The sequence below is a fragment of the Chaetodon trifascialis genome, chromosome 13 (assembly GCF_039877785.1).
Source record: "Chaetodon trifascialis isolate fChaTrf1 chromosome 13, fChaTrf1.hap1, whole genome shotgun sequence".
Taxonomy (NCBI): Eukaryota; Metazoa; Chordata; class Actinopteri; order Chaetodontiformes; family Chaetodontidae; genus Chaetodon; species Chaetodon trifascialis.
This window is the reverse complement of record NC_092068.1, coordinates 6,771,785-6,798,213: the sequence shown is the minus strand read 5'-3', so window position 1 is coordinate 6,798,213 and position 26,429 is coordinate 6,771,785. Positions and strand designations below refer to the sequence as shown.

At 43.8% G+C, this 26,429-nt stretch overlaps 2 protein-coding genes across 2 annotated transcripts; both read right to left on the bottom strand.

Annotated features, from left to right (window-relative positions):
* Window positions 1–10,733: 10,733 nt before the first annotated feature.
* Window positions 10,734–19,626, bottom strand: pwwp2b (PWWP domain containing 2B). The gene is made up of 3 exons (XM_070978305.1): window positions 19,068–19,626; window positions 15,079–16,822; window positions 10,734–12,579 (listed from the first exon to the last, which is right to left on the bottom strand). Exons 1-2 carry the CDS (start codon window positions 19,205–19,207, stop codon window positions 15,079–15,081), a joined length of 1,884 nt encoding a protein of 627 aa, XP_070834406.1. The 5' UTR covers window positions 19,208–19,626; the 3' UTR covers window positions 10,734–12,579.
* A 542-nt stretch (window positions 19,627–20,168) lies between these two features.
* Window positions 20,169–26,357, bottom strand: LOC139341591 (leucine-rich repeat-containing protein 27-like). Its single transcript, XM_070978158.1, has 10 exons — window positions 26,096–26,357; window positions 25,789–25,919; window positions 25,450–25,508; window positions 24,951–25,103; window positions 23,916–24,117; window positions 22,419–22,559; window positions 21,989–22,094; window positions 21,330–21,427; window positions 20,527–20,647; window positions 20,169–20,404 (listed from the first exon to the last, which is right to left on the bottom strand). Exons 1-10 carry the CDS (start codon window positions 26,345–26,347, stop codon window positions 20,291–20,293), a joined length of 1,377 nt encoding a protein of 458 aa, XP_070834259.1. The 5' UTR covers window positions 26,348–26,357; the 3' UTR covers window positions 20,169–20,290.
* Between the last annotated feature and the right edge of the window lie 72 nt (window positions 26,358–26,429).

Sequence of the window (26,429 nt, the reverse complement as noted above, 5' to 3'; positions counted from 1 at the left end):
TAAAGTTCTCTCTTTGTGAGTTTCCATTGTTTATTTGCTGAGCAGGAGCCTCTAGATTTGGCTAAATCAGACTGCTGAAGCCTCATGCTAGCATTGCCTGAACTTTGGAAGAAGTATCCTGCTCCTTTACTTTAGTATCAAAAGTAAAAGTTCTCACTATGCCAGAAGTCCCCCTCTCTTTGTGTTCTAAATTTTGATAGCCAGTTTGGAGAAGAGGAACGATTACAGCAGCCTAAAGCTTCAGCTGCCGTTTTGTTTTAAGATAAACATGTGAACCTTTAGCTTCCTGTCAAGTGGTCGTGACATCACAATGCTTCCATCAGATGTATTTTTGCGGCGTCATTTTTCAGACGTTACATCCCATTGTCCTATATGCTACAGCTGGATTAAGCAACCTGCTCTGTGAACCAAAATTGCACCATTCACTGCATTTGTACACAACACCTACAGTATATCACAAACCCACAAATGTACTTCTAACCAGATCAAAGAAATACATTAAGTATTGTAAGTAATGTCAAAATCACCAACAGCTTGACTTAAGACACTTGATTTCTCTCTCGTGTTCAGATGTGTAATCTTATTTTGTGTGTTTTGATTCCAAGGTCGAGGAGTGAACTAGAGGGAAGGAGGCATTTTCATACTTCAGCGTGGAACAAAACAAAAGTCTCAAGTTTCAAGCCAACGAGTTGGCCTCGACCAAATGAACTATTTCCTGCTGGCTTCAACAAAATTTTCCCAGACAAGAATCTGATAATCAAGCACATCATCTAGAATCAAACAGGTTAATCAGGTTGTTCACATAAAGCATGATTGTATTGGATGTTGGATGTGAACGGCAGCACATGGACAGACACTCTGATGCTGAGTGTGAACATGAGGTGGTGATCCTGATTTAGGCCTCTTTCATTTTGGCACCTGTAGCAGCCCAGCCTCACCCCATTATGAAAAGGCGCTAATCCACTGGATCCTGTTAACCTCACACACACACACACACACACACACACACACCCTCTCAAACACATTACACCCCTTCACCGCCTGACCCCCCTTCCCAAGTTAATTATGTTGCAGTCTGTCCAGAGCAGAGAGTTTTGGGAGCTCTCTGGGTCTCCAGTAAGCGCCTGTTGTGGTGCTGCAATGTTAATAGTCCTGGATTAGTGAGACAATGGAGGTGGTGCTGGGATCAAGCTGTGAGGAGGCAGGGTCCACAGATGGGATCAGCATAGCTGCAGGGCCGGGCTGAGCGCACACACACACACACACACACACACACACACACACACACACACACACACACACACACACACACACACACACACACACACACACACACACAGGACAGGGGAGTCAATGCAAATCTACAAATGTGCGTATGTCCAGTTGTGCTACACAAAAGCACACATATACACAGATCACAGGCACACACTGCTGCTTTTCACATCACAGAGTCACAGATGAACACACTGCAGCCTTAAATCTGGACACACACACACACACACACACACACACGCACGCATAAATAATCTAATTCATTTTTACAGACATCTCCATCGACATAAATCACATTGTCATGTTGCACAACCACACAGACATATATGACATATCGCTCTCTCTCTCTCTCTCTCTCTCTTTCTCTCTCTCTCTCTCTCTCTCTCTCTCTCTCTCTCTCTCTCTCTCTCTCTCTCTTTAGATTCCCTTATCTGAACGCACAGTTCGCAGAGGAAAGCTGGATCTCTGTGTTTGACTCACTGCGTGTGAGTCGATGGTCTTGGAATGTCGTTTTCCTTTGTGCTTGCCTCTTTTGATGTGAGCAACATGCTGTGATTCAAAATAATAGACAGATACAGAAGGAGGGCACATATGGATTGGAGGATAGCTTTGAAAAGCCAAACAGAAAGAGACAGCAGCAGATAGGCGATGTCGTAAATACCACCATATGTAAGAAATGTGTGAGTGCAGACAGAGAGCAGCAAGATGAGCGATGACAGACGGTGTCATAGGTTACATGTTAGATATTAACAGGAACCATCCCCCTCTAATGCACACAACTCCTTCTCACAGTTAATGGTTAAACAGTTACAATGCTCACATCTAGCTCACCACAGAATCATTTGATTGGCACTCACACTTGAGAAGAGCTAAAGATGTGAATATTGAATCAAATGCAGACAAACGAGCCTGAGGGTTGTGATCTGCTCCCGACTGGATTCAGTCTAGCTCACTGCAAAATACCACAAATGGAAGAATTGGGGCCAATCCATGAGGAAAGTGTTTTTAGAAGCATGTTCGTCACTCATCCGTCTCACGGAACATATTATCAAGTGTTTCGATCAAAGTCACCGCAGGACTCCGTGTTCTTTTATGCTTCAAGTGTATTTTTATTTCTGGGGCACAATTAGTGAAGCGCCATCTCCACGGATGGCTGATTAAATCACACAGATCTTCAGCTGCTCATATTGTCACAACCATGACAAATGTGGGAGAGAGACACGCCATTTCGAAGGTTTAAAGTCATTCATTTCACAAAAGTCACTGTGTTCAATACGTATAATACGCTGCTGGTGGTGTGAGGAGATCAAGAGAGAGGCCATGAGGAACAGGACCTCCCTGTTATTGGCTGGGAACACAGCATCCAGGTGTCACCAGGAGGCATTAATCAGCATCCTGCCCAACAATGAAACACAGTTTAAGGAAATACAAAGACACTGCTGAATAAGGAGTCATCATGATACATCGTGAGCTTAGCAATGATATCTGCAATGAATGATCGAGGCTCCCACTGTTGCCATGAGCATGACTGTTTCACTGTAACGGATAGCAGGGAAATGAACTTAGCCTTAGCAATAAGTCAACGCTGATTTGTTCCTACGTGAAAACAGAACACTTCAGATGCCCCCCTGTCTCCTTTTCAATGTGGATTAGCAATAAGAGTCTACTGCCATGCCAACAGCTCTTTGGCACAGCGCTGCTTTGAGCTAATGCCAGTGTCATCTTGCTAACATGCACAGTGCCAATGCTAATGTGCTGATGTTTAGCAGGGATAATGTTTACCCTGTCTATGATCTTAGTTTAATGTGCTAGCATGCTAGCATTTAAATACTAGCCAGAGAGTACAGCTAAGACTGATTGTCATTAGTTTAGCAGGTATTTGGTTAGAAATCAAAGTAGGCTGTTGGACGAATTAAGATTTTGACCTGATGACTAGAAAACAAAAAAAAAAAAAAAAAAGGTCAAGCGATCACCGGAGTTCATAACACTCATCCAGACGGGGACATAAATGTATGGATAAATGGCTGAATTCATGACAATCTGTCCAGTTGTTGAGACATTTCCCTCAAAACTACATTGTTTGTCTGAGATTATCCAGGTTTTATGAATGTGTCCCAAGTGTCCCAAGTCCCAACAAATATCTGTAAATACTAAAATGTTGATGTTTTAAAGGGAACTTTCTGACTTGTTTGAGTCAGCTCACACATCATTGTCTTGCCACTGAGCCACAAGCTGACCCACCCAGCTCTGACTGTGGAATAATCAGTGTCTTTAATAAAAATTGGTGTGTGATATGACTCTTTATCAGTGTGTGTGTGTGTGTGTGTGTGTGTGTGTGTGTGTGTGTGTGTGTGTGTGTGTGTGTGTGTGTGTGTGTGTGTGTGTGAGAGAGAGAGAGAGAGAGAGACTGCTCTGGCTCTTGGTGACAGGGGAGCTTAGTAAACACAGAGGCGTGGCGAGCGCAATGTCTCCTTGAATTTCCTGTTCCAAGAATGCACTCATATAACATTCAAGTGTGTGTTCTCATGTAAATGATGGCGTAACCACACTTGTGTGTTGACTTGACTGGGTGAGAGGACAAATGGCAAGACATGGTCACTGGGGAAAAACATGAGTAATGTTACATTCAGTTAGGATGCTATTACAGGCCGTCTGGAGGATCAGGGTTTAGTTTACAGCTAGAATCTTTTACAGTGTAGGATAAATGTGTTGAAAGTGACAAAGTACATTTAATAAGTACTGTGCTTAAGTCCTAATTTGAGGACTTGTAGTTGGACATAACAAGCATTGTGAAGGTGTCACTTTGGATAAGTGGGACAGGCATTTATCACTATTTTCTTAACTCCCACAAACCAAAGTTTTAATATTATTATGTTATGTTATGTTATGTTATGTTATGTTATGTTATGTTATGTTATGTTATGTCATGTCACAGGCTGTTCCCCAGCCACAATACCAATACTATATTAAATATACGCATTTAGTACGTCAGAACTTTTAAGAATGTAATTTCCAAAAGCATTTGCTTTGTAAGCATATCATTACATTTAATAAATTCTAACTTGTTTCATTGCAAATTGCTCTGTAATATGTGGGCTGTAATCTGAAGAGTTCCTGTGTCCTCGGTTCAAATATGACTCATCCCTCGTCTTTTTGCACCTTCTCATGTCGTCTGAGGCTTGCACTGCATCTTACAAAGCAATTATGTAAAGCAGCCTTAAAGATACAAATCACAGACAGACTTATTGACCAAGGACAATTTAGAGTGGCAGATTTAAACATTCTGCACAACAGAAAGATTTTAGTTGAAGTTTGAGCTTCTATGTCTGAACTTTCAAAAGTCAAATGCAGCCTTATTTCAGCTTGTTTCCATTCCAGGTCAAACATCACTAATGCTTGATCCTTTAGCATTTTAACATTTAAGATGCAGCTAGCGATCTATAAATCCAGCCTGACCTCTTCACTGCTCGACTCTTTCATGCCGCATTTCCTTGACAAAATACAGAAGTATTCTTGGAACACGCAGCTGCGACAGTGAACTCTTACACAATCATTAGTCAGCCTAGCCTACATTATCCTGTCATTTTGCCTTTCGCACAGACTCTCTTCCTTCCTATAGTGACACTGGTGGTTTAAAACCTTCAGGGACGTTTCGCCTGGCTGTGGTTCCAGAAGAGAACACCATTACAGTCAAAGGACAATGGAGGAGGTGGTAAACAGGAGGTTGAGAAAGAGAAGAAAGAGGAGGACAGATGGGGAGACACATGAGACTGAGACAGACGCTTAAACCATTTGGGGAAAGACAATAAATCAGCGGCATAGTGCAATTCATACAAGTCCACATGTTTAAATCTAACCATAGAGAGATGCTGAGGAATTGCTCATGATTTCTCCATGTTACATGTGTCTGTATGAGAGCCCATCCCCCTTTAGTCCCTGCAGTGAGAGCAGGCAGGCTGGTAAAGTTGGGGGCAGGGCGACTCTCTTTCTTTCAGTCTCTGGAGCCTGCTGACAGCTGCTCGGTGAGGCCTGGGGCTGCTGCCTTACTGCTGGGCAGAACCACAGCCACATCCTGGAAGATTCAGCGAGGACCTCATGCATGCTCACGGCCACGAACAACCACAGACTGGAGCAACCTGAAATAAAGACGGCCTTGACAAAGAAGTCCCAGTGTTTACTCAATCTGTCCACTTGTGTTAATATTTGAGGAATCCCTGAGCGGCTGCACGGGGTGGGAGGGAGACATGACGAACAAATGCGCACCGTTTAATGGTTTAAAGTCCATCATAACTGACAGCTGCTTCCTGGCGGGACCCGAACTGTGATTTCCCAGGTCACATGGCTTGACCCAATGGCTGTCATGTAAACTGTCAAGTTGACCACACCCAGATCCTTGAGAAATTGATAGTGTCTTCCTGGAATTGCATGGGGTGAGTTTGGGAAAGGCTGCATATTTGGCAACAACAGAAGAAATTCAAAAGTTGCATAATGTGGCTATTGTTGAGGAACATTTTGATGCTCAAATGCTCATAATCAGAATTAGAGTCTTTGATAGTCAGCAAGGACACACACGTCCTTGTATTCCTTAATGCTTCTTTCTACCTTCAAGCCATAATATTCAAATAAATTAAAGAAAATGACCTATATATAAAGTGTTTATCATCCTTATTACATTATGAATGCAAAGAGTAAGAGGGGGAGGCTGGCTGCATGTGAATGTAAATGAGGGACTGAAGTAATCAAACCCTGAATGATTAACTTGGATCAATAAAACGACCCAATTTGAAAAAAGCCTGGCCAGCAAACTTAGGCTGTCAATACAGATGACAGGAGTGAGAAATGACTCTGAGGCATCAAGGACAAAGGAGGAAACAGCTCTCCCATGCATGGCTCTGGAGAGGCGCCAAGGCTTGTTTTTGAAGCCACCATGCCATTTGCCTAGCAACTCCAGGGACAGGTGGAACACGTCCAGCACACGGACACCTCAGGCTGGATGGTTGTCATTTTCTTCATGACTGCAAAGCCTTTTCACACACTGAGAGACACAAAGGTATCCTCTGTGGCAAGCGAAGAGGAAGACGCATCTACATTACACAGATTATTGAATTACTGTTTCTGTTGGTGTCTTGCCTTTGGAAGCCTATTTCTGCCAGGAGTGGAAAAAAGATAAAAATAATCTCATGCTGAATCAAATTTGATTGATCAGTTATTGATAAAATGCTCATGCTGTGTCAGAAATGTGACTTTTTGGCCTACTACACCATAGTGAATCACAATGACAAATAGAAATGGCCATGGTTGACTTACTGAATTAAAAAGGGATAAAAAGTCAAAATTACAGTCATAATTTTGACATATTATCATATTACATATTACACCATGAGTATTTAGGAAGTCTGAATGATGACTAACATACCAGCAGGGCTGAACATTCAGTCTCGTCAATATCCAGTTATACAGTAACTTGCTGACCTTCAGTTCAACCACTCTTCTTCACCACACCCTCTTAAGTAAGCCCAAGTTTTAGCTAAGTTCCGGAGGACAATTCCATTAACATCCGCTTCATGTTACCCCTAACATGGGACCACCCAGCATGTCTAATCTGGGGTAGCAAACATGCCGTCTGAATAATGTCAAGGCAGGTTTGCTTTCTTAGCCTTGGCTCTCAGCGCTGCGCCTGTTCCTGCGAGCATCCCCTCACACAGAGCTCAGATAGGCCAAGCTTCCTCCAAAGTTAATTACGGCCACAGCTTGCATGGAGGCATATCATTAGCAGTAATTGCACACAGCATCCCACTGCCATGTGCCTCCCTTTTTTTGTCCCAGATTTACGCTGCACTGATCCATGAAGGAGTAGTGCGCCCTTCCGCATGCTGCGAACTGGAAATGTGGTGGATGGCGGGGAGGCAGTGACGCAACTGCAGGCCCTCTGTGTGCGAGCATGTGCTCACATCCATCAAGTCCGAGGCCGCGGAAAAGCAGCACATGTGGATGGATGGTGCAGTCCTGCATCGAGTCCAGGAAATACAGGGATTACTGAGAGGCAGAGCGTGTTTGTTGTGTAAGCATGCGCATGTGGATAGGTGTACGTGTTTTCACATCAACAGTGGGACAGTTGTGTACTCCTGCTTGGTTGTGGAACTGGTTGGTGCATGTTGGACCATAAACTGTAGATTTTTCCTATCTAAATGCAATTAGCCTGTTTCATCTCCGCATTCTGGCAAGGCAGATGGCTGAGGCCCACTTTGGAGAGTTCCACTTGTAAAGTAGGCTGCTGCAGTGCGCCACCACACTCCACCTGTATGGAGATGAAACTCTGGGCTTACATAATATCTAGAGGGGCTCTGTTCTAGTATTACACACGCTCCTCCACAGAGGCCCTGAGAACTCCATGCACTGCAACTTAAGAAAACACTTGCAAATAGATAAAGCACAAGCAAATGAGAAAATATCTGCAACCAAATACCATGCAAAGCAATAAAACTTGAGCAAATTGATGAACAAATTTAGGAAATTCACAACACATGCAGTGTAACCACAGCAACACAGAACACAACCATGTGTAGCAGTTTGCAGGCTCGGGCGTGTTCAGTCGTGTTAAGTGTACCCTGGAAACTTGCAGTCGTTTCTGTATTCGGTTACTGTTGCATGTGTTTGGGTAACGTCTTGTGCTGCATAGGCGCTGTATGTTTTCTCCATTTGATTGTGTTGCTCCTGTTTGTGTTTTCTCTCAGGGCTACAGCTCACATTCTGGCTGGATCATGCATTGGATGAAGTGTTTGCATGTACGCATATTCATGAATACTGAAATATTAATCGACAAAAAAACAGACTCATCTCAGAACGGCAGATAACAGTGGAATATGCATGCCAAAATGCCCACTGTGAATAAACTTCATAGCCAAGGGATCCACAGTGGAAGGCGGTGTTGGCTCCACTTCAATAAAAACTGCCCTCAGCATGTCAAATCTCTCCACAGTGGCCGCTGCTGTGCTGCCTGCAGGTCTCAGCGCACACAGTTTCTTTGTTTCAGGCATCTTGTGCATAAGTGCGTGTGTTTATTTGCGTGTGGCTCCCAGCTAGGTTCAGAAAATGCGGCGTGCGTGCCGGCATGCATTCCTCTCCCCAGCCTCACCTGCACAGTGTGGAGGATCGACTCAAAGCACAGCCTCAGATGGCGAGGACTTGCCTGCGGGAAGAGCAGACTTAACACAAACTAGAAAAACCAACACAGATGCTGCAGCTGTAACAAACACAGAGGCAGAACCAGATGGGTTTATCTAAACTGTAAATCAGGGTTCCGTCTCCACTGGGCTCACCCTGACCTTTAATATGTGAGTGTGTAAATGTGAATACCAGACGATCAGCTCAGATATGAACGAATTCTTTCATATGACAATCAAAATACTTTGTAAAGCCACAGACAAGCTTGCACTCAACTGGCCTTCTGGTCTTTTGTCGCGCAGTATCAAACTTGCTTGAAGCCCACCCTTTCCCTTGTGTGGCTAAATGCAGAAATGAGCAGTTTTTAATCAATTTTCGTAAGACAATGGAAGCTTTTGACATACAGGAAGCAACACAGACCAGCAGTGCAGCCGCTTCCAGCTGTGGCATCAGACACTGAATGGGCGATGAAGGAGACAATAGAACTGTGATCCTCTGAGGGGCAACCTCGCTGACTTTCCACCTGAAAAGTGGGAAATACTCACTGCAGGTTTCTTAATGAACAATCCTGTCAACTCTCTGCAGATACACAGCAGGTTCAGTTTCCCAAAGCAGGCTGGATGGAAATGCTGCTTCCATCATTATTCATATCAGCCTGTAGTCCAGCGTCACTGAGAATCTTTGTGGTCTGAGCTTGAGCAGCTTCTCATTGGGCTAAAACACAGTCCAACACAGCATTCATTTCAGCCTCAGCCTCTGCATTTTAAAGCTCAGAGTGTAGTCAGACATGTATTTTAGAAAAAGGGTCAGACCACCAGCCTCACAGCCATGTGCTAAACATGAAGCGGCAGCAAGGAGACCACTAAGCTTTGCTTAAAGAGTGGAAACAAAACCAAAGCATGATAAGCAGCTGTGTGAAGTTTTCATCTTAAAAAGGAGATTTACGCACTTTTCAGAACTCTGGACTGCATTTGTAGTGAAACACTGCAGCAGAATGCTAAATTACCCCAGAAATGGATCGTTTGGTGAAGCTGCTCTCATATTGAACTCTTCGTAGCAGAAGCTCGTACTGGCCTTTAACACCTGAACTGGTCTATTTCTTTTGGTCCATCCTGTTGAATTAGTCAATGTGCTCCTGGGCAGCTTTGGTCAAAGGGAAACAGAGCTGAGTTATGAAATGAGAGAAGGCGTGGGGAGAAGGGAGAAGTGCAGCTGAGCCGCTATAGTAAAATGATCTGATCAGGAGGGAGCCAGAGGGTCACCTCACCTTGACTGGCCTATCCACTGAGCAGCACACACTACTTATGCAACAGACATACTCCTATTTATGACATGGAGGCTACAGATCATCACGTATGGCATGACCACAGCTGAGGGAGAGCCTGGGAGATGGGTGAGGAGGGCAGAGAGGAAGCTGCAGAGGTGGAGGGACAGCCTGTTGTACAGTGAAAAGCACAGTAACGCATTATCACTACATTCAGCTCCATCTGCACTCAAAGACACAAAGGTGCAGTCACAGAACGGAGGGACGTGTTTGACACAAGACCAAAAAGCAGCAGCAGCAGCATTTTAGCAGTACAGAAACCCTGAATGTAAAGCTGTTACCCACCCTGACCTGATTCAACAGGATGACAGCAAGCAGAAATCAAAGGCCAGGGTTTGAGCTGCAGCCTGAAACAGGCCGAAGGACAACGTCTACACACGACTTTAGGTCTGGAAAGAAGCAATAGTTCAACAGCAAGCCAGGACAGTGAGCTGATCTTTACAGAGAACAGTCTGTGAGTGAGGTTTTCCCCTCAAGGTCCAACACTGAATGACTCTGGTCTATTACTGATACTTACTCATAAGCTAAGTGCCAATCAACAGGAATTGCTAATGAGGCATTAATATAGCCATTATTTCCCTTTCAAACATTTCTGAAAAATGTTACCGTATTAATGAACCACTCAAGCAATTTAGTGTTACACTTCACTTTGAAGTCACAAGCTGGAATCTCGATAGCCCCGATGACATCATCAGGGTAATTTTACAACAGCTTGCACAGGCTGAGGAGATCGCACATGATGAGTAAACTGGGGTGGGCATGAGTAAAAGGGGCATTTCATCCATTTCACACCTGAAGACTGATGAAACTGGTGAAAGACCCCTTTAATGAAACTTTAAAATCTTGCACGCGTCCTCCCCCTTCAGCAGCCAGTAAAAACACTCCACACCTGGACACAAATAAGCTCCCACATTAAACCCCATCTCTTCTCATCACTGGCGACAAAGTGATCCACTCAAAACAGCACAGGTATTGCTTTATATTTTATTTTATGCACAGTACATGTAAAAAAGAAAACAAAAAAAAAGTAGCCAATAACATTGACCAACGTGCGCAACAGTAGATAGCCATGTTGCTCATACACGGGAAAATCCTGACGACCGTTTCCCCTCTCAGGCATACATACATTTAGACTCTCCCACCCCTCGTTGTGCAAGGCTGCCTGGAAACTAGCCGGGCTTGACAGCAAACAGTCAGACCGCAGATTATCAAAATGGGAGGAGTGCATTACCTGCTCCCCTAATAAACACACTTCTCTCACTGACAATCACTGAGCTAGTTTTCAGCCTCGAGCTGAACAAAGTGTTCCCAGAGAGGCAGAGAGGAGACAGGCTGGTTGGCTGAGCGTGACTGTGTGCAATCTTCGGTAAGTTTTTAATACAGACTGGGCTGCGCTTGACAGCCCTGGTCTCTTGCCTTCACTGCCCCCCCCAACCCCGATTCCAACAGTGCTGCTTTCAACACAAAGGTCACTAAAGGTCAGCGTTGCAGTCTGCTTTTGCCGGATGACTCAATAACTGCAGGCTCGAACTAGTAGCGAGCTTTTCTTCAGCACACTCAGCAGTTGAATTCACAGTATTCTTACAGCATGTTGTTCAGTTCAGTTTTTTTTCTCCCAAAGTCACTCATAAAGCTTTAACTGATAATGCATAGGGGCTTTGACACATTTGTTCACCCATGTTTCTCCAGTGGAAATGTTAAACGTGGATTTTTGTAGTGTGTGTGTGTGTGTGTGGCAGATAAGCTGAGAGAGAAATGAGTCAAATGCGAGAATACAGTGTACACAACCATCCGTGTCTGGTGTCCCCACCCACAGTCGTACATTAACATAAAATTTAAAAAAAAAAAAAAAAGTTTTTTGTGTATCTCCAAGGCCATGGATAGTCAACCACAAAGACTTCTGAACTCCCCTGCTGCCTATCAGGGCTGTATCTCGCAATAGTGTTTCAGACAGTGAGCTTACAGCAGGCCACCAAGGTACAGATAAAGTGCTTTTTTTCTTAAACGTGACGCATTAAATAAAGTGATGCAAAAAAAAATGGTTCTCAGGAAAAACGAACGTGGGGGAGAGGGGAAGCTGAGTGATGTGACACTCCTAAAGTGAAAAATGAAATGGAAGAGAGACACAACATGATTCTGGAGAGGAATAGAGTTCAGTATAAATACATCCACAAATCCAACTAATGTCGCAGAAGGCTACGAGGATGGAACACTGATCGCTAGAAGAGCTGGAACAGTCACTACTGTCTCTGGATGGAGCCGTTCACATTTTCAGAAGTAAGAGGATTCAGGGTAAGACTTTTTTTCACCGATGGTGGGGGATGGGGGGTTATTTCCTTTGAAGATGCCACCGGCTTCCTCTGGCCGGATGAGTTGGACCTCGCAGTGAAGACATCAGCGGCGAGGATCGTGATAATGACAGCAGCAGACTGGGAGGTCAAGATTGTAGTAGATGGGTGGATCATAATAAACCATTACAGATAATAAATATTTGGGTCCTCATAGTGTCGTTATTCGCTTCTATTGAAATATGATTAAACCTAGAAAATAAAAAAAAGAGGAATAGTTCAGTTCATAGGAGGCCATGAGATGCCTGGCCATTTTTTTGCTCCCTTATCCAGTCTCAACAACTCTCCACCTTGGCTGCCATTTTTCAACCAGCCATGTGAGAAAGAAAAAAAAAAAACGGGAAAAAAAAAACAAACAAAAAAAACGGCATATAAATAGTAGCCGTGGCAACCTCACGTACTCCCCTCCCGGATCTTGATGACAGAGTCTCAGAATTCAGTAAAACCAGTCCTCTAGTCAGTCCTCAGCCTCTACACGGAGAGAAAGAAGAGAAGAAAGAGCACAAAGTAGAGACAATGAGCAAACATGGCAGGTCAGAGATGCTGTGCACAGGCCTCAGCCCTGGGAGAGATGTGGCTCTCAACATGTCACGTTATTCATCTGAAGATTATGGAGCACTGTGGAGTGAACGTCAGCTACTTTCCAGCCTGCTGAAACCTCTGTGTAGCTGACGGAGCAAAAAAAAACAAAAAACGCTTGAGCTCTGGAAAAGTACCAAATATAGGCTCGTCTTAACTCCTTACTGTGTATATTCTCAACTACGGCCAACCTCCTCATGGCTACTGAGGCCATAGCAGAGTCAACAGAAGGGCTGGGAGCTGCCTGTCTGTCTCCCATATCACTCAAAGACAATATTTAACCTTTGAGTGTGTGTTGAGGACCTGCTGCTTGGCTACACAGGGAAAATGCACTGGGAAACCAGGGGAACAAGGTTGTTTAAGACATAGCAGAAAACCTCTTTTATGCACTTGCAGTGGAATAATACCCTTGTTTACAATGTGCTACAGCAGTGCGTCTATTTATTGGGACTTAAATTAGCTGATTTAACAAGCCGTTCCTGTTGACAGTCTGCAGTACAGCGTGTGCTGCATTAAAGCTGCTATGAATGTTTGTTTTGCCGCTTTGAACACAGCAACTCCTTCATGACATAAATGTAGCTGGGGTCCCTCGGCCGGCGTGGCAGAACTACAAGTATTTTATGTAAAAAAAAAAAAAAAAAAAAAGGGGGCGGGTGCAGAATCCTTTTCACTCAGTCAACCCACATTCCCAGAAGGTTTAACACGAACATCATTCAACCTACCATTTGGCCATTTGCAATGCAGCATTTGTAACTTCTGACACATGAGTCGGTCAAATCCGGATTTGCTCAACTCAGATGTTGAATTTTTTGGCTGCTCTCATTAGCAAAGGGTAGCAGTGTATAAAACATTCAGGTAGCAGCTTCATTTTCACTGTTGTGTTCTCGGGTTAAAATGACAAACATCGCCAGCAGCAGGCCATATCGGCTGTCACTAACTAATGTTAATTCAGTGAGTAACATGATAACGGGACAAAATTTAACTGGTCTGATTAACATGCTCTCTGCACGCCTGCATCTGGACTGAGCCAAAGATCCTTTGAGAGGGAAGAAACTCCACTCTGAGTTTTTGTCGTTCCAACACTGACACATCTTCTCCTGCAGGACGATCTGGCTAAAGGCGTCCCATCAGTTTCAGGAGACAGAAGCTCACAGTTAATCTTTCATTCATGCCAGATCAACATCAACAAGCTGAATCTCATCAGCTTCATAGTTTTGAACCAGTGCCTTCATATTCAGATCAAGTGGCTCATGAAAAATGAGGAGGCTAGGCTGTTACTTCAACGTGCCAGATAAATTTAATCAACATTTCAGATCTTCTGCTGTTCATTTTTTTTTAACTATGTGGACTGAGCATATTTGGCACAAGTTTACTTTGGAATGAATTTGGGAATAAATTAGTTCTGTTGTGTTTTCAGGTTGGAGCTGCAGATTGTGATCAATGAGACCCAAAACGTTTCAGCCTTGAAATCTCAGCTGAATCTCTGGAGTCCTTCAACATAAGTTACTTTCAGATTTGAACTCTACACCTAAAAAATTATTCAGTAAGGTATTTGAATGGACTGATTCAAAAAGCAGAGTTGATACTGTGTTCAGATCAGATAAAAAGAAACCTCCTATGTCCTTCATTAGGCTCTATGTAGATCCTACGTTTCATAACTCTTCAGTAATATCTTGATTAGGTCTGACTGCAATGGCATCTTATAGACAGTGTTTGATTAATGATCAGAGATATTAATGTAATTTCTTTAAACAATACAAAAATGTGCACCTGTTTTTTTTAATCTAGTGCTCCCTTGAAGTCCCCTTAAAATAAATCCTGCTCATACCTGTGTCTTTCTTTCATGGCCATACACTCTTCATACTGTCTGACCTGATTGCCTTTCGGCTGTTGTGATAAATTGCTACTGCTTCCTTTTTGTATCCACAGCTACTTTGCAACAATACAGAACGCTTAGCTTTTTTGTGCATCCAAACCAACAACAGGATATCTACTCTCTGTGCCAGCTCTTCGATATATGCACCAGCACCTGTTGCAATTTCTCCAAAGTTTGAGCTGTTTCCTCTTAGTTAGCCTGTGCACTCTTAGTGACATTACATAATACAATGAATTGGACTTTCTCTGTTTGAATGAGCCCAGTCAGAGGACAAAAGCACCTGCTGACTGACAGTGGTTGCTTGTATGAAAGGTAATGGCGTTTGTTGTACTTTCAGGTGCATTGAAGGGGGTCAGCTACACCCTGTCAGAAGATAATGAAGCGAACATGCACACATAACCAAAATTCGGCAGGTGGGGGATCAATAGTGGTGGTTCAGAAATCACAGGGACACATTTATCAAAAATAGCAGATGTGATACAACCACATTTAAAGTCTAACTCTTGTGAACTAACCTACGTGTCGCAGTGGGAAAGCAGCGATGTAATCTCTGGGCCCATGTGGCCCACGGCCTTGGCTGCCTCCAAGATGGCTCTCCGGTACATGCCTTTCTTCTTGCGGTTGAAGCGGGACCTGAAGAGCTCTCTGAAGGGTGACAGTTTGGCGACGGAGAGCTGGGAGGTGGTGGGTGAACCAAACCACGCCACCTTTGCCTGGGGCCACTGGGCCTCGCAACTGGCCGTCTCCTGTTTGCGGGTGCCACTGATGCTGAGGACGCGTGCTGGCCACCAGGGGAAGCCATGAATCTTCCCCCACACAATGTCGCCCACCGCCACAGCATGACCCTCTTCTGTTACACACTTTGTCATGCTGCGGGTGTGAAGCCGCACCGTAAGCGGCGGCACTGTCTTGCAGTCTTCCCGTGAGGATACAGAAGATGAGGTTACGGACAGGTCTTCACCTGGGGCCAGATCGCACAGCTCTGGTGAGGTGCCATCAGAGCTGAAAGACTTGGACTCATCTAGACTGTCGCTGCTGCAGACTGACAGGCTAGAAGAATCCGCTTTACGCTTACGGAAATTGATGAGAAGGGTGAGGTCGTTGTGGCCACGCTCCGCCTCCTCTCCTGAACTCCCCGACCACAGCTCCAGGGAGTTTTTGCCTTCCCCTGAGTCTTCAGAGTGGGGCAGGCAGGAACCGGGCAGGCAGGAACCGGGCACCCTGGGGCTTCGTCTCCTGGTGCCTCCTACAAGTTCTGCCTCATACTCAACCACGCTCTCCTCTCCCTCCCTCTGAGGGGGTCTCAAGTGGATCTTTGGAGAAGGCAAGTCCTGACCCACGGTTGTAAAAGGCCTGGTTAGTTTGAGTTTGGGAATGGACACGGTGAGGCCAGACCTGGTGGCATCTAGAATGTGCCGTTGCTCCTTGGTGGGATCAGAAGGCGTCTTGCCATTTTCTCCCACACCATTCTGCACCAGCTGCTTGGGGCAGAATGGCTTGACTGAACCGTGGACTCTCGAAGGGATCTTCATGACCTCTCCCTTGCCCTGTGGAGTACTGTAGGAGATCTTTATGACAGGACTGTGGGGGATAACGTCTCCTCCGGGGAACTTCTCCCCCTCAGTTTCCCCCCTTTTGTCCTTCCTGAGGCGCTTGCTGTCAAGGCTGGTGCCATTTTCACGTCTCTTAGTGTCCTTGGTTGCAATTCCGTCTTCTTTTCTCGTCAGCTTTGAGGGGGTATCCTTGTCATCACCATCATCATCACTCTGTAGTGCATTCTCTTTTCTAGAAGTCTTAGTGTTGTTCATGCCATCTTTGCTGTCCTCATCACTATTCAGTGTGTTCTTGCACTTTTCACAGAGTACCTGCCGTGGCCGCAGACGAATAGTACTCATAGTCATGCGGCCAGGCTCTCGCGTTCGCCTTTTCTTTCTCTTGATTGGTCGTGGAGGGGGCTGAGGCACCCATTGGCTGTAGCTGTGGCGCACCCATAAGGGCTGAGGGAAGGGGGCTCCTTCAAAATAAGGAGGGTAAGGAGTCTGTCCAGCTGGCACTGGTGTGGGTACGGGACAGGGAGGAGGTGCAGCAGGTATGCTGCTTTCAGGAAGAGTGTTTTCATCCTTTGGTCTGTGTGAAGCCTGGCTGGGAGATTTGGAAACCGGTTCCTCACTCAGAACTTCTGGGATTTCACAAGCTGGTTTAGATATTGGGCAGTCCTCGGGTTTTGTCGTGAATTCTGGGAGACAGAAGAGCCCAGTCCTACAATGAACAAGAGAAAAAAAAAAGCAACAACAAGTGAATAACTGTGTCAGTGAGTTTCATTCGAGTGCTGCACTGAAGTTCATGCAAGCCAGTACAAACATTCTTGTTACACATGACAAGCATTTCTTGAATTTTTTAGTTAAGCAATTTCCTTCACAAGAGCGATACTGTAATGCTGTGTTTGCATTTCACCATGTCGGATAGCAACTCAAATCAAATACCTCGCAGTTTCAATCAGGCCTAAAGAGAAAAGAGCACCCAACACTGCTCAAAGCCTTCCCTAAAAGTGGCCTCTCACAGGCTTTAAGTAGAAAACCTATTTTACTAGTTCGTTGTAGTTTGACTGAGCCCACTGGCACCACTCTCCCTGTCACCTGTATGCTGAAAATTCTTTATATGTGGGGGTTGGAGTCCGCAATCACCCAGACAGTTATCTGTTCTGTTGCCTTAGGCCACAAAAATGGAGCAATAGTATCACTGGCTCTCTTTGATCGATTTTATGTGTTGTTTTTCGTACTCTGGGACCAGCAAACATGTCCAAAGAAGGCCCAACTGCCAAGGAGTCTTTGAGAGGTGGCTGGCAGGCAACAGTAACATGGCTGTGTTGCTTTAGTCAGGAGACAGCAGACAAAGAGACTACAGGATGCCCAGGAACCCCCCTCCCCAACATCTGACTGAACAAAAACAATCCCATGAATCACTCGGGATTCAGAGATGTAGGGAAGGAGCCAGGAGATTTCAGTTTGTTTTTGCATCCATGTCTACTCAGGGCTTATGTGTGGTGAGATTATTAATTAGTGCACAATTGGGGAGGCCATTTTCCACCCCAGGAGAGGTAACTGGCAGGCACCTCCAAATAATAGTCTCTTGATGCTGCTTGTTCCTCTCACCTTTTTATACGCACCCCTAAAGCAGCCAAATATTAGCCTTCATAATGACTGACACGGCACAAACAGGACTGCCTGTGACAGGGAACAGGCAGTGCTAGTTAAGCACAGTACAAGGCTGCAGCATATGACTGGCCACGATTCCCTGCACAGTTTCACATTGTGTACAGTGTAACTAGATGCGAAGATCAGCTTGAATGATAGACATAGATGATGACACACACGCACGCACACACACACAAAAAAATAAACCCTGTGGGAGACAATGACAGGAAATGTGTTTCCATGAGCTGAAAAGGAAGAAGTAGTCAAATTTTGTCAGTGACAAGGCCTGAAACATGGGCCTATTTTAAGTTATTCCAAGGCCTGCCTTTTCCCATCTGGGTGGGTTATTTTCAGGACAGCTTGAGCTCTCACATGAAAAACTATCTAAGCATACTAAGGAGCAAAGCTGGTCAGATTCTGATTCTGGTAGTCTATAAATAGTCTAAAGCCAGTGGCTTTTAAGGTGCACAGCACCCACAGCAACACAAGGCTTAACATGTGACACACACACACCAAGAGGGGCAATAAGCCATGAGATTCATGTCTAAGCATACATATGTATTTTTCAATTGAACAGGTTTGTGGACAGTTAACTGGCAACAGAGGGCCCTTTCTTGTCAAACACAGAGCTTCAGATGGCCACTGTGTCTCATCAAACCAGGTTTAAAGAAAGAGCATTACAGTTGTGAATCATCAAACCTCACATGCATCTTTATTACCTTTTCCCATTGTGTCTACAGATCTAAAGTCACTGTTTATGATGGGCTATTTCTCAAAGCAACAGCAACTGTATTTCATATTATTTGTACTGAAACATCACTCCAGAAAACTAGTACACACATGTAATACCATCTGTAAGGGTAAATACAGCCAAACATAAGTGATATACAGGATAGTGTTGAGCCAAGGCCTACCCTTTGACTGAATACGTTTTAGCTGCTGTGTATTTCATTAGGCTAACAATAAGCTATAGATGAACCCATTGACTTTAGTTATTGTTCAAGACAAGTCATTAACTATCTCTGGAGACAGAGCCACTACCTTCATTGACAGCATTATCACCATCGTAAAATAACGTATTCTACCATGTCAGTATGGGCTGTAATAAAATGTAATTTGCCATTAGCCGACAAGCTAGCAGATAGCTACCCTGTCAGCTACAATAACCTACGAGTCTTTTGTATGGAGGCCCTGTTAGCTAACAGCTAACTTTGACTTGTTAGCATCAAAGGTAGATTAGCCGTTAGCTGAGTTTAGCAAATTAATTTCAGAGATAAATGTACAAAAAGAATAGACGAAATAACACTCACTTTTTGTTGCAATCAAGTAATATCCCCGTGTAGCTCCTTTCTCGATAGGTCAGCGTCACGACCAGTGTATCGTTAACTATTTGATCGATAGTGACAGGTACCCGAGAGCCGGCCCGCAGCTCCTCGGCCACAGCCTCCATGTTTCCCGGCGTTAAGTGTCCGGCTCGGCGGTGCTCGATCCCGGCCAAGGGAGCCACGGTCGCGTCGGCCAAAGATCCGTCTCCCCTTCGCTATTGGAGCAGGAGGCTACACCAGGGCATAAAATGACGCCATCACCCCCACCAAGTCAATTACAACAGTACTGCCACCGCTGACATCACGCTCTCTGTGCTAGAGGAGCAAAAAGCTCCCAAGACAAGGCCTACCCTTTCTCTGCCTCACTTTGACTTGTTTGATGGCGGTCATTAGAGCGGTTTTTACCTCGGGGATGCCTCCGTTTGACACAGCGTGGGCTATTTTCATTTTGATCTAAACTCGTACTACCATTACACTGAAACATGGATACAATATAGATGCATGGACTGATACGTTGTAAGCGATACGCTCTTAAAATTTGACTAATGTGAGATAAATATGATCTGAATTGAAATATTCATTTAAGACATTCAGACACCAATCTCATGGAAGATTCATTATACTTTAACAAGAGCTTTAAGTGAACTATTTGCTGAATTGCCCTTGAAAATGTTGTTTTACACAATACCCTGCTGCAAATATATAGTAGTAATTTAAATGGTGTTTTTTTTTGTTTTGTTTTGTTTTGTTTTGTTTTTTAACATGAGACTAAAGAGCTCATCTGAAAAGAGTGTGTTGAGCTCAGGTTTATCTTTTCTTTATCATTTTTATTTCCCCCCTTAAACACTCAGGTATTTTAAGCCTTGTTTAATTTTCTTTGTGTGGAGGAATTTCAGTTTTTAGAACTGACATTGAGCTCATTTCGCACCGCAAATAAGTCACAGCACCATATGTCCTTGTACATATTTACTTTACAATTGTGATGTAAATGTGAAACATGACTAGTTTGTATAATGCAGAGGGTGTCTTTCAGAAGTCCAAGAGAAAGAAAGACAGAACACTCACTTAACCAGTAACAGCCTTGTGATCTTTATTTTTGGGTTGTGAGCATTACAATGGTAAAAGGATTCGTCTTTACAATTAATTTTCAGAATGAATTCAATACCGCAAAAGTCAAACAGCAGGAATGGCATGCATTATACTCTCAGTCAGTTGTCAAGAAAACTCTGAAACGTGTCTCCTGTGAAGACAGTAAAACTATTTCCAGGATTTCTTCCCCAATTTCTCTTCCTCTCCAGAAGCCGAGCCTGTAGCTTCCTCACCTGCCATTCAAAGTGGGAAGAAACAAAACAGAACAAAACAATAAAGCAAAAAATAAATTCAGATCAATAACCTCTGAGTTCCACCAAGATGGGTTGTGTGAATAATGAATTATCGTTCTGACCTCTTCCACATCTCGCTCTGCTGCTGCCATCTGTTCAGTGGTCGTGCCCCTGGGACTCCTGCATCTCTCCTGCATCGCCTCAACACGGGCATGAATCTGCTGCTCCAGCTCATCGGCTGATCTGGAGGGCCACACAGGTCAAAGGTCAAACCTTCATTCCAAAAGACTGAATATTTAGATGTTTAAGTATAGCCCGTGGTATCAGAGCCTTTATGTTTGGTAGACGACTCTGTAAACACGTAAGCCTGTGACTTGCTGTTTTCTCCTCACTTAAAATGTATTCTATCAACGAAAATGGAAAAGTCGAAGGTGCACTATCTGATCTGGTTTTCCTGTATTTAGACATAATGTTGGCCAAGAAGAACAAAAGAATCTGCTGCTTTATGGTAGGTGCACATTCCCTCTTTGTCCACTAGGTGTCTCTAGCTTTCCACCTGCACCTGCACAGCAATTCTAGACCATGCAAAATGCCTTAAGGTCTGAACAAAGACCTGTTGTGTCTATACTCCTATGGATCAGAATGTTCTGTATCATGGTTTAAATTGTATACACCCCATGTCCAAAATATTACAAGCACAGTGTGAACAGCAGTCTTTTCTTCAGGTACATATGTAAATACAGTCCATTTACCATTTATTTTATACATTAATTCAGTGTTAAAGCTATCGATCATACTGACCCCACAAAACAATGCAGCATGTCGGATTCTAATTCTTACACTGGCTCAGGTTTCAGGTTGTGATGTACTACTTTTTTCTAGTTCGCAGTAGACAGCATTTTGGTCACCCAGAGTTCCCATTTACCTGGCCTCCTCACACTCTGTGATGGACATGCTGGACTTCTGACTCTTAGCGGTATCACTGCTGTCCTGCACACCAGGTTTGGAGTCTGTTTCTGCTTCCTGTAACTGAGAAAGATGTTTACTATCAGGTACAACAAAATTTTGAGCAGCATTGTGTACATATAGGATGATACAGCTGTTGCAACACATGCCACAAACATAGCCTATAGGTACAGTTGCATAGCTGCAATATTACAGCCTTATTGTGTCATGTTACCCCAAATGTTGCAGGTTTTCATTAGATTTTTCAGTGAATATTTACTCTGATGTTGCTGGTTCAGTGCAAACATTATGAACAGCTCTTCAGCTGTATGCATGCAAATGTGGTTGACAGTCAAATTACTCAAAACCATCCATCTGCATTGTCTCCAGTTTGTGCATGCCTGCATGCATACATTAGCTTTGATAGCTTATGTTGCAGCTGTGTGATCACTGGCATCTGTTCGTGCCTTCGACAGCGACCTGAAACGACCATCACTCGCATAAAAATGTTTTATCTTTTTGTAATCTCCTATTTTTTGTTAGAGCTCTCTCCCCAATGAGAAAGAGGTGGGGCTCTACTGCCCCCCTGTGGCTGGCAGGTTGACAGGTGGAAATTTAGGTGGTTTATTTCACACATACCTCTCCTTTTCTTTGTCTTTCATGCTCCTTCCGTTTGCGCTCAGAGATTTTCTTCTCCTGTGTGATCTTGGCTTGTGTGCGCCACTTCCGAAGAGCCTCTTGGCTTCTATGGGAGAGCCAGATAACAATGCACTGTAAAAAGATGTAGGTCAAGGAACACTTGGGCTACTGTGCCTTACTGTTTGCAAAAGGGTCTGTAAACATAGTTAGTCTTAACGTATTTTTTTACGATGTCTTGGGCAAATGCCAATTAAATAAAATATAGCCCTGCTTTATCAAATAGCATGCTGTCTTATCTTTGTTATTACCTGGCCTGCATATTCTGTGCAATGCAGCCAATGTAATTTAATAGTCAAAATGGAGTGCATACGATAGTCAGTGGGGTATTTGTTATACTGAACTCAAGCTCTCACAGCAGAAATCAACTTACTTTCTTCTCTGCTCGACAAAAGCTTGTTTCTCTTTCATCTCTTTCACTGCAGCCCGTCTCCTTTCCTCTGGCCTCTTCCAATGCTGCGTGTCAAACAGGGAGAGCTCGGGAATTATGCCACCCTTGGTGGTTGCCTTTTTTCTGACAAATAAATTGAAACAAAATGCTTTATTTTTATAGCTCTCCTGAGCTGTGAGTCCCAGCGGAGACAGCCTGAGAGATTTTTATCACTTGGTCTCCTCTGCAGAGAATGTCATTAAAAAGTGTTTTGCTGTCCTTTTCCAAGGCTCCGTGCCATATACTTGGCCCTCCACCTCCAGCCCGCAGCACAAAAGTTATCTACTGAAACAAAACTAATTCCCCTCCTCTGTCCTACTATTAGTCAATAACACTTCCAAACTTCACTGCAGAGTATATCTGAACAGGTAAAACATGATTTATGCCAACAGGTATTTGCTGCCTGGAAACACTACAAGAACAATGGCAGGAGACATTAAACAAGTAGTTGTTTTGATCTCTCTGGCCCTGAAATAAATATTTTAAATGTGCAACTCACAATTGCACCTGGCCTAGAACATTTTTTTAAAAAGGAATAATTTGACATTTTGGGAAATGCACTTTTTCCCCTTTCTGGCAGAGAGATGAGAAGATCAGCACTGTCTGTCTGATAAACATGAAGCTAAAACCAGCAGCTGGTTTGTTGAGCTTAGAATACAGACTGGAGACAGCTAGCGTTTCAATGTCCAATGATAACAAAACCTACCTCGTTCAATCTATTCATTGTTATTCACTGAGTCAAATTCCTTGTATGTGCACACATACGACTGAAAAACTGAAGTGTAAAAACGGCCATTTGTTGTTTTATAGGTGGATTTAAGATGAGCTCCAATGATTAATCGATTAATTGTCAACTATTAAATTAATCACCAACTCTTCTGACAATCAATTAATTGATTTGAGTAAGTTTTAAAGAAAATTCTCTGATTCTGACTTCTGTGATGTGAATATTTTCTGGTTGACAGTAAACTGAATATCTGTGGGTTGAATGGATGAACCGGCGTCATCTTGGGCTTTGGGAAACACTGATTGATGTTTTTCACCAATTTCTAACATTTCATATACAGAACAACTAATTGATTAATCGAGAAAATGAACGACAATGAAAATTAGTTGCAGCCCTAGTACAAGTGACTGTTTCTTGACCAGGACCAGCTGTCAGGCGACTCCATGAAGTTACTGGTCCCTGCCAAGGAACTGGTTTGCACATAACCCTGTAAAATAATGCGTGAGCTTTAGAGATGCTGGCAGGAAGATTTTGTAACCTTTGGACAGAGCCATGCTTGTTGCTTCCCCTCATTTCCAGTCTTTATGCTAAGCTAAGCTAACCATTGGTTGTCGCTTCATATTCAATGCAGATATGACAGTGGTCCAGTCTTCTCAAAGAAATAAGCATATCTCCCAACATACTCCTTTAACCCAAATACCTGCTTTGCTTACCTTGTAGTAACAGGAAGAGGACATGACTTTGGGGTTCTGTTGCACTGAGCAACTGGGTCCAGCTCGGCTTTGTCCAGCAGGATCATCTTCTGTTTGAGTTCCCTGAATCTCTGCAGCTCATCCTCATCCACCGACTCATCGTACTCCTCCACACTGGACCCCATCAGCTCTGACAGCTGGAGCTTCTCCACCACTGGCAAGTCTACTAATGAAACAAGCGTGGCAGCTACAATTATAATGTGGGGGCAGCCAGTCCTGGCAGACGATGATAACTGGTCGACTGCGAAGAACTACTGATAGAATACGGTTCATTTCCAACTGCAGCGAAGATATGCCAGCATTCTACCAACACAATTACATAACCAAAAATAGCAAATAAAACACTTCCTTCCTTTTGTAGACAGGGATAAATGACAAATTTTTACATTAAATTAAGAAAACAAGGAGCTGAATGTAACTTTTACCAAATTGTAGGGTAATTAAACCCAAACAGGCTAAACACTCTATATTATCGCAGCATAAAAAACTTGATGACCATGCATTATGTAGATGAATGGTATATATTCAAATCTGCTAAACTCTGAGCCAATTAAATGAAAGGAGATTTCCCCCAGGAGACAGGAGCCCTGCTTTAATAACCTTGTAGGCAGGGAGATAAATGGTTTGATTGAGGGGTTTGACTCTGCTCATTGTGCAGCAGCAGCCTCTCCTGTGGAGGGCTGTCTTGGGCTTCTCACAGTGATTACCTCCAGACAGTGCTTAGTGACAGAGAGCTCCCGTTTAGAGCCCACAGGTTATCGATCATTTTCATCTGGCTAAAAATATTACAGAGCTAGAACGGGGGAAAAAAGAGTCAGCCGAGTGGCATGCGCTGTCTCCAAGGCAACAGAAGTCACACCAGAGAAGTGGTACCAGGGCAAGGAGCTATTTTTGTGGCCAGTCGTCCTATCTTTGACACAGCAGATGGCTAGAATGCACGTGCATGCTGAACAACGTGCTGCTGCATTGTACAAAGTTAAGGTGCCTTTGACTCACCTGGGGAGGTCTTCCTCACGCTAACTGGCCGATTAGCCATAGCACTCCTGAGGTACTGGAGGATGCTCTGGAGCCCCTGGTTCACAATGTCTTGTGGAGGGAAACTGATGGGGCAGTTCCTCAAGTTCAGGCCTTTGAGGGTGATCACATTTCCTGGGAAATATGGACAAATAAAGAATCTTTTAGAACTTTGCTTACAGGTTACACTTTTTTGCATTTAACTGATACTCTTGTACAGATTAATTTACAACATCTGTAGAAGAATCTTACATACTGTATCTTCCTTGCAAGCAACAGTGTATCAGTAACAGTTTTAGTGACAACAGCTGAGAGGAAAGCAAAACATGTGGAATCAAATGACTAGTTTGTCATTGCACGTAAATTAGATTGGAATTGGTTGCCAGTGAGGCTTACTGAAACTGATCAAACAGAAAGACAGCTTAGTATTTAAAAGGCCAGAGACATTGTTTTCTGGCAAAGGTGAGTGGACTCAACTCACCCAGCTCTGGTGGAAGTTCTGAGATGGGATTCCCTTCAAGAAGTAATGTTTCCAAAGACCTGCATGAATGAAATCACAGATTACTAGATTATTGCAAGGGCTATATATTAACCAAGACACATGTAAAGTGTAAAGAATGTAAAGAATCTCATTTGACCATACTTTGGAATCATGAACTTGGGTTTCAGAGCAAATGCTATTAAACAGAACTCAAAAACAGGCAAATTCTTATCTCGAAATGTTCAGAAATGTGACAAGCAAACATACTGTACTGCCACTGCCGAGGCGTTTGTAATAAATCAGTGTATATTTCAAGGAGCAGTTGCATAAGTAACCTACCTGTGCAAGCCAATTTCGGCAGGGAGTGATGCAATTTGGTTATTTCTGAGGTCTAGCCACAGCAGGTTGGCTAAGCTGATGAACAATGAATCTGGGACACTGGATAACTGGTTGCCTTCAAGATATAAATACTGAAGATGATACATTGAACAGTTAGAATTAACAGAAAAAGCAGAAGAGCAAATAATACAGAGATGTAAAACTGTTGGCCCACTGAATGCATTACTGATTTCTTGCCAGAAAAGCACTGCAGCAGATGCCATGGGTGGGCAGAGGTTGACAAATGCACAGCGAAGCCCAAACGAACCTTTATAGCGCTATTTTTCAAAATACTGTCTGCAACATGTCTCAGCTTAGATCTGCTCAGACACAATGTCTCTGTTGAATAATGTTCAGGGGGCTCCTGTGGCTCAGCATCCTCAGGCGGAATATGGGGGGTCCGTGGTGTGACAAAACTGTTCCCAAAGACAAAGCTCAGCTGCGGGTCGGACGCCCCCTCCTCCTTCTCCGGGGAACACATCGTAGTTAGAAGCTGAGATATGTGCTGTACACAGGCCATTGTTGGTGGCGTTCAGGTGTCTTTTCTGCCTGTCTGAAACTGAGAAAAGCCGTGTTAGTGCCATATTCAATGGACGGGTTCC